The sequence below is a fragment of the Triticum aestivum genome, chromosome 3D (assembly GCF_018294505.1).
Source record: "Triticum aestivum cultivar Chinese Spring chromosome 3D, IWGSC CS RefSeq v2.1, whole genome shotgun sequence".
NCBI classification, from domain to species: domain Eukaryota; kingdom Viridiplantae; phylum Streptophyta; class Magnoliopsida; order Poales; family Poaceae; genus Triticum; species Triticum aestivum.
This window is the reverse complement of record NC_057802.1, coordinates 386,760,084-386,770,839: the sequence shown is the minus strand read 5'-3', so window position 1 is coordinate 386,770,839 and position 10,756 is coordinate 386,760,084. Positions and strand designations below refer to the sequence as shown.

The 10,756-nt window shown below is 53.3% G+C and overlaps 1 protein-coding gene across 1 annotated transcript in view; it reads right to left on the bottom strand.

Annotated features, from left to right (window-relative positions):
• Nucleotides 1–7,836: 7,836 nt before the first annotated feature.
• LOC123074712 (uncharacterized) overlaps nucleotides 7,837–10,756 on the bottom strand; it is a gene marked incomplete in the record, with an annotated part of 3,683 nt that continues 763 nt past the window's right edge. Inside the window, 1 exon segment of the mRNA XM_044497480.1 lies at nucleotides 7,837–8,085. Within this exon segment, the coding sequence (XP_044353415.1) occupies nucleotides 8,064–8,085 (22 nt within the window).

Here is a 10,756-nt window from a genome sequence, read left to right as displayed (position 1 = left end):
TAGACTTTTGCAATAAGTATGTGAGTTCTTTATGACTAATGTTGAGTCCATAGATTATACGCACTCTCACCCTTCCATCATTGCTAGCCTCTTCGGTACCGTGCATTGCCCTTTCTCACCTCGAGAGTTGGTGCAAACTTCGTCGGTGCATCCAAACCCCGTGATACGATACGCTCTATCACACATAAACCTCCTTATATCTTCCTCAAAACAGCCACCATACCTACCTATTATGGCATTTCCATAGCCATTCCGAGATATATTGCCATGCAACTTCCATCATCATCATATACATGACTTGAGCATTTATTGTCATATTGCTTTGCATGATCATAAGATAGCTAGCATGATGTTTCCATGGCTTGTCCGTTTTTTGATGTCATTGCTACGCTAGATCATTGCACATCCCGGTACACCGCCGGAGGCATTCATATAGAGTCATATCTTTGTTCTAGATATCGAGTTGTAATATTGAGTTGTAAGTAAATAAAAGTGTGATGCTCATCATTATTAGAGCATTGCCCCAGTGAGGAAAGGATGATGGAGACTATGATTCCCCCACAAGTCGGGATGAGATTCCGGACGGAAAAAAGAAAGAGAGAGAGAAAGGCCGAAAAAAGAGAAGGCCCAAAAAAAGAGAAAAAAAGAAAACAAAAAAAATGAGAGAAAAAGAGAGAAGGGGCAATGTTACTATCCTTTTACCACACTTGTGCTTCAAAGTAGCACCATGTTCTTCATATAGAGAGTCTCTTGAGTTATCACTTTCCTATACTAGTGGGAATTTTCATTATAGAACTTGGCTTGTATATTCCAACGATGGGCTTCCTCAAATGCCCTAGGTCTTCATGAGCAAGCAAGTTGGATGCACACCCACTTAGTTTCAGTTTGAGCTTTCATACACTTATAGCTCTAGTGCATCCGTTGCATGGAAATCCCTACTCCTCACATTGACATCAATTGATGGGCATCTCCATAGCCCGTTGATTAGCCGCGTCGATGTGAGACTTTCTCCTTTTTTGTCTTCTCCACATAACCCCCATCATCATATTCTATTCCACCTATAGTGCTATGTCCATGGCTCACACTCATGTATTGCGTGAAAGTTGAAAAGGTTTGAGAAACGTCAAAAGTATGAAACAATTGCTTGGCTTGTCATCGGGGTTGTGCATGATGTGAATATTTTGTGTGGTGAAGATGGAGCATAGCCAGACTATATGATTTTGTAGGGATGAGCTTTCTTTGGCTATGTTATTTCAATAAGACATAATTGCTTGGTTGGTATGCTTGAAGTATTATGGTTTTTATATCAAAGGATAGACTATTGCTTTGAATCACTCATATCTTAATATTCATGCCATGATTAGATACATGATCAAGATTATGCTAGGTAGCATTCCACATCATTTTTTTATCATTTACCTACTCGAGGACGAGCAGGAATTAAGCTTGGGGATGCTGATACGTCTCCGTCGTATCTATAATTTTTGATTGTTCCATGCCAATATTATGCAACTTTCATATACTTTTTGGCAACTTTTTATACTATTTTTGGGACTAACATATTGATCCACTGCCCAGTGCCAGTTCCTGTTTGTTGCATGTTTTTGGTTTCGCAAAATATCCATATCAAACGGAATCCAAACGGGATAAAAACGGGCGGAGCTTATTTTTGGAATATTTGGAAAATCTGGGAGAAAGACCAACGCGAAACGGTGCCCGAGGTGGCCACGAGGCAGGAGGGCGCGCCTGCCCCCTGGGCGCGCCCCTGACCCTCGTGGGCCACCCATAAGGCGGTTGATGCCCTTCTTCGGCCGCAAGAAAGCTATTTTTTGGTAAAAAAATCACGGCGAAGGTTTCAGTCCAATCGGAGTTACGGATCTCCATATATATACGAAACGGTGAAAGGGCATCAGGGGGAACGCAGAAACAGAGAGAGACAGAGAGACGGATCCAATCTCGGAGGGGCTCTCGCCCCTCCCACGCCATGGAAGACAAGGACCAGAGGGGAAACCCTTCCCCCATCTAGGGAGGAGGTCAAGGAAGAAGAAGAAGAAGGGGGGCCCTCTCCCCTTTGCTTCCGGTGGCGCCGGAGTGCCACCGGGGGCCATCATCATCACCGCAATCTTCACCAACAACTTCACCGCCATCATCACCAACTCTTCCCCCCTCTATGCAGCGGTGTAACCTCTCTCTTACCCGCTGTAATATCTACTTAAACATGGTGCTCAACGCTATATATTATTTCCCAATGATGTATGGCTATCCTATGATGTTTGAGTAGATCCGTTTTGTCCTATGGGTTAATTGATGATCATGATTGGTTTGAGTTGCATGTTTTATTATTGGTGCTGTCCTATGGTGCTCTCCGTGTCGCGCAAGCGTGAGGGATTCCCGCTGTAGGGTTTGCAATACGTTCATGATTTGCTTATGGTGGGTGGCGTGAGTGACAGAAGCACAGACCCGAGTAAGTAGGTTGTTTGCGTATGGGATAAAGAGGACTTGATACTTTAATGCTATTGTTGTGTTTTACCTTAATGATCTTTAGTAGTTGCGGATGCTTGCTAGAGTTCCAAGCATAAGTGCATATGATCCAAGTAGAGAAAGTATGTTAGCTTATGCCTCTCCCTCAAATAAAATTGCAATAATGATTACCGGTCTAGTTATCGATTGCCTAGGGACAAATAACTTTCTCGTGACAAAAAGCTCTCTACTAAAACTAATTTAGTTGTGTCTTTATCTAAACAGCCCCTAGTCTTTATTTACGTGCTCTTTACTTTCTTGCAAGCCTATCGAAAAACATCTACAAAGTACTTCTAGTTTCATACTCGTTCTGGGTAAGGCAAACGTCAAGCGTGCGTAGAGTTGTATCGGTGGTCGATAGAACTTGAGGGAATATTTGTTCTACCTTTAGCTCCTCGTTGGGTTCGACACTCTTACTTATCGAAAGAGGCTACAATTGATCCCCTGTACTTTTGGGTTATCACTGCGGAATGCCTTGCCGACGAGGGTTCGTGATGACGAGTGGTGCCCTCAGTCCCCACCGTGTATGTCAGATAGCACTCCTTCCCCTGGTCTCTGGAGATGCAGCGCAGTGAAACGTCATTTGGTTGCTTCCTGTACAACTCACCGTCCCGAATGCAGTATGTCGTGACTTGCCGGGCCACGCGCTCCGCGTCCTCCTCCTTCTCCGGCAGCGCCCCTTGCATCAGGTATTCCTTGAATTCCTTGGTCCAGCATCCCTCCTAGGGCTCAAGCGCCAATAGTAGGCGCCCTCCCGAAGTCGGGCCACAGGCTGGGGCTCCTGTGGCAGGCGGCTGCGGGAGTTCCTCCCGAGGCTGAGCTGTCCTTTAAAGTGGTGGTGTCGCTGATGGCCTGAAGAGCCGCTCCTCGAAGACGCCAGGCTCTTGGGGCTGCCTCTTGGATGCCCTCCGGCAATGTCGTCAGCTTCCTTGTTGGTGCCACAGGGCACGTGCTGCAACTCCAGGCCCAGGAACTGCTTCTCCATCTTGCGCACCTCCGCGAGGTATGCCTCCATGTGCTCGTCCTTCGGCTCATATACCTTGTTGGAGAAGTTGACAAGGAGCTGTGAGTCGCCCCTAACGGTGAGGCGCTTCACCCTCAGAGCTGCCGCAGCTTTCAGGCCAACTATGAGGCCTTCGTATTCTGCGATGTTGTTGGAGACCTTCTCGCCCCGTTGAAAGCAGAGCTGCACGGCGTAGTAGAGCTTGTCTTGAGCGGGCGAGACGAGTATTGCTCCAGCCCCCGCGCCCTGGTGCGCGAAGGCGCCATCAAAATACATGACCCATCCGTCAGGCGCCTCACTTCCCGGCGAGGTGGACTGGTCCTCGCCTACTTCAAGCGTCGGGGCATCTGTCCATTCTGCCACGAAATCAGCGAGTGTGGCTCCCTTGATGACCCTGGTAGTGCTGAACTCCAACTGGAATGCCTGCAACTCGACGTTCCACTCAGCGACCCTTCCAGCAGAGTTGGGGCTCCTGAGCACTCTCTCCAATGGGTAGCCTCAGACGACCTTGATGGGGTGGCCCTGGAAGTAGTGCCGCAACTTACGCGAGGCCACCAAGAGCGCAAGTAAGAGCTTCTGAGGCATGGGATATCGTGCCCTTGCGTCCCGCAACACCGTGCTGACGAAATACACCGGGTGCTCGACCAGAGCTGGCGCGTTGGTGAGGCTCGTGTCTTGTGGAAGTTGGGGCGTCTCCTGAAGTAGTGGAACTCCCAACGCTTGATCGCTTGTCGGGAACTCGGTGGCGGCGTCCTGCCGAGCTTGGTCCTCTGTTGATGCTGCTACGGCTCTTGCGGCGCCTTCCTGATCTTGTGTCATCTCGGTTGGCGGCGTAGCTTGGCACGACGCGCCTTTGGCTTGGCGCCCTTCCCGAACCGCCACCAGAGCCGCGTTGGTGGAGTACGGGGTGGCGGCAAGGTAAAGCACTAGGGGCTCGAGAGGTCATGGCGCCACCATCACTGGAGGGCTGGTCAGGTATCTCTTGAGGTCTTGAAAAGCTCGGTCGGCCTCCAGGGTCCGTTCGAATGGGCCCTTTTTCTTCATCAGCTTGAAGAAGGGTAGGGCACGCTCTCCCAGCTTGGAAATGAAGCGCCCCGGCGCAGTTACCCGACCAGCCAGCTTCTGCATTTCCTTGAGGGTCTGCGGTGGGCTCATGTCTTCAATGGCCTTGATCTTTTCTGGGCTCGCCTCGATCCCTTTGTGGGATACGAGGAAACCCAGCAGCTTGCCGGAAGGGACATCAAACACGCACTTCTTTGGGTTAAGTCGCAAGTTCACCTGGCGTAGGCTCGCGAAAGTCTCCTCCAGATCTTGGATCAAGGTTCTTGCCTCCCGAGACTTCACCACAATGTCGTCGATGTAGGCCTCCGCATTTCTCCCGAGCTGCCGCCCCAAGGCGACGTGCATCAACCGCTGAAAGGTCGCGCCCGTGTTGCACAGTCCGAAAGGCATGCAAGTCTAGCAGTACACCCCACAAGGGGTCAGGAAGGCTGTCTTCTCTACATCTTCTACTGCCATCTTGATCTGGTGATACCCTGAGAATGCATCCAGGAAACACAGCAGGTCGCACTCGGCGGTGGAGTCGACGATCTGGTCGATGCGTGGAAGCGGGAACGGATCTTGGGGGCAGGCCTTGTTGAGGTTGGTGAAGTCAACACACATTCGCTCCTTCCCGCCCTTCTTTGGCACAATGACAGGGTTTGCCAACCACTCGGGGTACCAGACCTCGCGAATGGCACCCGCCACCTCCAGCTTGCGGGTTTCTTGGACAATGAAGGCCTGCTTCTCCGTGGACTGTCGCCTCGCCCGCTGCTTCACAGGGCGTACATTGGGGCATACCCTTAAGTGATGCTGAATCACCTCTCTCGGGACCCCCACCAGCTGCTTGGGTTCCCATGCAACTATCTCCTTATTTGCGCGCAAGAACTTCACCAACGCTTCCTCTTGGTCTGGGTCGAGGTCAGCACCTATGGTAAAGGTGGCTCCTGAGGACCCGTCCTCATCGACCGGCACCTGCTTGGTTTCTGCCTTGTCTTGGGTGAACAATTGCTTCTTCTTGGTTGTTGCGGCTCCCTCGGCCTCGGAGGTGCCCGCGCCTGTCGGCGTTCTGGGAACGGGGGTCCCCAGACTTGCCTGCCTGCGGCCCACGGCGTGTCTTTGCTAGCAGGCATGTACGGCGCATCTTCATTGACAAGGCATTCAAGACCCTCGCGAGGGGCCAAGCCTCGCGAGGCGGACGACGCAAGACCTCCTCAGGAGCCGCCTCACCAGGCGGGCTCACGAGGAGCGGATATGTCAAGGCGGGGCAAACCTCGCAAGGCTATCGTGACGTGAGCCATGACGATCGACACCAGGCGGGCGCCAGGCGGGCGCCAGGCGGGCGCCAGCGCGCGCAGCGTCCTTGTTTCCTCTTTGGTGCTAAGGGGGTAGGCGCAGGCGCGGAGTACCGAGGCATCATGCAAAGGTTTCCATATCGGTGCAACGAGACCGAAGACTAACAGGACGGCAAGACGGAGGTCACCGTGGAGCCCAAGACGGCGTCACCACCATAGCCTTTCGCAGGCGAAGACCACTTTTGTCAGGATAGCTTGTACTAGCTGTCCCCCTTCAAAATTACCCGCCCTTGTTGGCTCCATTCCCACTCAATATTTGGGGAGAGGACCAGGGTCTATATAAGTAGAGCTAGCCACCGCAGCAAGGGGCAGGGAGTCCTCACCCACACAACTTTGATGAGCACAAGAACACCTCAACCTCAGGAGGCTGTTCTTCCCCTTGTACTGTTCTTCATCAGCCCAAGAGGCAATCCACCACCACACACTGGAGTAGGGTATTACACCACAACGGTGGCCCGAACAAGTATAAATCTTGTGTCTTTGTGTTGCTAGTTCATCGAGTTCGTCCGTGAGATATTAGCGAGCTAGGGCGTGGATCGGTAGGAGGGAAAGAACTTCGCGCGCACCCCAGAGTTCGAACCTTAAGGGTTTTGACGGAACCCCAGATCCGACATTTCGCGCGCCAGGTAGGGGTGCGCCGGAGCCTTTCTTCCCGCCGATCGACCCATCAACGCTCCGCGGCCATGATGTCCGGCGACCCGAGGGCCGACTCCGACCGCTGGGAAGCCTGGCCAGCCCGGGCGGCGCCATCTGCCCATGAAGACCTCGACCCCGCGCTCCAGGCGGCGCGAGCGCCGCCCAACGCTGCGGGGCGCGGGCGGCGCGGCCAGGCGTCGTCTACCCTCACTCCACGGCATGTGCGAGCCGCCACAAGGGCAGCAAGCCACGCCGTAGCAATGGCGCCACAAACACGGCGGGAGCAGGCGAACATACGGGCAGCGCTCACGGTGGCGCGAGAACTGCTGCGGTGCCGGCTGATGGAAAGCGGCCGGGATGCACTGCTGGAACGCGTCGCCGAGCTGCTGGATGCGGTGGCATCGGGAGCGCCGCCCTTCTGCTATCAGCTTCCTTCTCAGGCCACTACGGGGTCTCACGGCGGGCCTCGCTGCAACCACGCGCCATCGGGTGTGCCTGGGGGCTTCGTCAACACCAGCACGGCCGGCGGCACTGGGGGCTCCACCGCCCCCATACCGCCCGCGACAAGCATGGGCACAAGCGTCGCCTCCCATGGTCCCAGTGAGATGCTGCGCTACCATCCTCAGGACGTCGCGCTGGACCGGGCAACATGGAGTGTGGGGCACTACGGCGAGGTGTTCGGGGTAACGGCCACGGAAGCCTACATGCCCCGCATGATGGACCAGGAGTACGCGTCGGAGGACGACCCTGGCTCGTTCCTCGAAGAAGATTGGGATGAAGGGACGCTAGAAGTTGAAGCCTTCCAGGAACCGACGGAGAACCGTGACGATCGCACCAGCAACAACAACTACAGGGTACCGCTAATCTCTCAGGAGCAGGCTTACGCTAACCATGGGCTACAAGTGAATCAGGTCACAGCATCGGTCGACGACCCCGGCACGGCAGCGTCCCTTCCGCCGGGGGAAGCACGCTGGGGGCTGCACGGAGGGGGCCAGGAGCAAGGCCCCTCCCCACATCACGCGAAGCCAGGCAACGCCCGGAGGTAGGCCCTCTGCCGGGGAGGTGCCGGCGAGCCTTCCCCCGGTAGAGGACCCGTGATCGCCGAGGGCACCGCTGGCGTCCCCTTTCCCCCCTTTGTATCGTTGTGACGCCCCCGACTCGACTGTACACTAATCATACACGCAAACGTGTATGATCAAGATGAGGGACTCACGGGAAGATATCACAACACAACTCTAGACACAAATCAAAATAATACAAGCTTCATATTACAAGCCAGGGGCCTCGATGGCTCGAATACAAGCTCGATACACAAGAGTCAGTGGAAGCAACAATATCTGAGTACAGACATAGGTTAAACAAGGATGCCTTAAGAAGTCTAACACAAAAGCAACAACGATCGAAGAGGAAGGCCTCCTGCCTGGGACCTCCTAACTACTCCTGGTCGTCGGCGGTCTCCACATAGTAGTAGGCACCCTCGGGGTAGTAGCAGTAGGCGTCGGGGTTGGCATCTAACTCCTGGGGGCCACCATCTGGTTGCATCAACCGGAAAGGAGAAGGAAAGGGGAAAAGGGGAGCAAAGCAACCGTGAGTACTCATCCAAAGTACTCGCAAGCATCAGATCTATACTAAGTATGCATTGGTATCAAATGGACGGGTTGTATCTGTGGACTGAACTGCAGAATGCCAGAATAGAGGGGAAGGCCTAGCCTGTCGAAGACTAGCATCTTCAAGAAGCTCCAAGCGTCTTGCAGCATGTAGAAGAGTATAGAATAGAAGTTTAATTAACAAGCATGTTGTAACATCAATGCCCAGAGATCCTTCCTCGACTCCCTGCGAGAAAGCAATCCCGGAGCCACATATCCATCACATATCAAGTATCCATTTCTAGTTGTATAAGATCAGGATACAAGTCTGGACGTCCATTACCGTGGACACGGTATTCGAATATATATCTTCCGTGCAGGGGTACACCACGTTTTCCAACACGCTCGATCACTCTGGCCGGACACACCTTTCTGGGGTCAATGCCCGGCCTCGGAAGATCAACACGTCGCAACCTTACCTAGGCTCAGCAGAGAGGTCCCCGCCGGTCTACATCCTAAGCACTCCGGGGTCTGGGCCCATCGCCCGTTGCACTCCGGGTCGTTGCGAGCAGGGCGGACCAGGCTCCACCACTACAGGATGGTGCCGGCCCAGCCGTGCGGCAATGCTGAACTGGACGTCTGACAAAGCTTCGGCTGATACCGCGACGTCGAGGCCCATAACTATTCTCGCGTGGTGGTTAGTGCGTAAAGGCCAAAGGCCAATTCAGAACAAATACCCAAACCTGGTAGTGCATTATTAAAAGAAGTGACGGCTGTCGGGACAAGTCCGGAGCTATCACCCCCTCCCGGGTGATACCGCTAAATAGCCAGACGCCACTGTCACATCGCACGGGTGCTCTCCGGGCCCGCCCGGCTTTCACAGCGGTCTCAAGTAAAGTCAAGGTAACTGTGTGTCCAGACATCAAGGGCAAAACCCGAGGAATCACCCCCGGTGGATACCACTCAATGTAATCATCAAGGTGAACGTAAGAGGGACCACCCTCGAGGTTCACACCTACGGTGTTGCACGACAGAGCCGTATTGGGAATGGTGAAAGAGGAAATCACCCTCAATGACCACGACCGAATAGCTACACTACAGAATTATCATCAGGAGTGCATTACGAGGGATCACCCTCGGCACTCGATAGTAGCTCTACAGAGTCGAGCAACAAAAGGGGCGTGATGTGATGTGAGGTGTCGGGCTCTGGTCGTCGATCACGTTGATCGAGTCGTCGATGATGAAGCAGGGGCAACAAGGACAAGGTGGTGGTCACTGATGGATCACTATCCAACCTATACTAAGCAATTTAGGATAAGCAGGTAGGTAACAATAGCAGGTACAAAAGCAGGCTATGCATCAGAATATGAGCAATCAATTACAGTAGCAAAATCTAATGCAAGCATGAGAGAATGGAATGGGCGATATCGGGATGATCAAAGGGGGGGCTTCCCTGGAAGCTCCGTTGAAAGAGAAGAAAGTTCGTCATCGACGTAGTCGATCACAACGGCATCGGCAGCCGTCACGGGGTCTACCGAAGAGAAGAGGGGGAAGAAACAGTAAATACATAGCAAGCAAGTGCATAACAGGACAACGGGCAGAGCTAGACGTGTTCTAACGCAGAGTTAGGCGATACTGGCGAAGGGGGAAAACATCCGGGGAAGTTTTCCCGGTTCCGGACGTCTGTCAGACAGATGAACCGGAGGGGAAAGGTTGCATGTTCGCTATGCTAGGAACATGTGGCGGACGAACGGACCGCGTGTTCGGATTCGTCTTGTCGTTCTGAGCAACTTTCATGTATAAAACTTTTTCATCCGAGTTACGGATTAATTTCTATGATTTTCCGAAGTTTAAAACAATTTCTGAAATTATTATTATTTCGAAATTAAAGACTAAATGCTAGGTGCACCCAGCTCTGCATACACAGAAGTGTACGGCAGGCTGATAGGTGGGCCAGGGGTCCCAGTTGACCAGTCAACGTTTGACCGGTCAGCAGGGGTGGGGCCCCCTGTCATACACTGATTGGTTAACTAGTTAGTTAATTTGAATAAAAGAATAATTAGTTTAATTAAACAAGATTAATTAGACTTAAGTAGTAATACTCATTAGCCTAATTAGTAACAAAATTAGCCCCTAACTAAATCTTGGGCCGGCCACCCACACACACACAGAAAACACACACACACACCACACACACCACACAACACACACTCAGTCATGGCCACGGCCATGGCCAATAGCAGCAGCAGGCAGCACTAAGCGCATTAGCAAGGGGGAGCAGTAGCAAGTGGCTACGGACAGAAGCTAGCAGCAAGCAGCAACCAAGGAGCAGCAGCTAGCGGCAACAGCAAAAGCAGTAGGCACGGCAAGGAAGCACGCAGCAGGAGCGGGGGCGCGGGCACGCGCGCGGGCGCTCGCAGGGGAACGCGGCCAGGCTCGAGCGAGTGCGCGGGCTGCAGCAGGCATGAGACGGCAGGCACGGCGTACACATGCACAAGGGTACGGCTGCAGACGAGGCACGCGCATGCAGTAGTAGCGCCACGCAGGAGGAGCAACTGCACGTACGCACACGCGGGGGGGGTTCGGGCACGACGGTGACGGCGGCCTACGGCATCCAA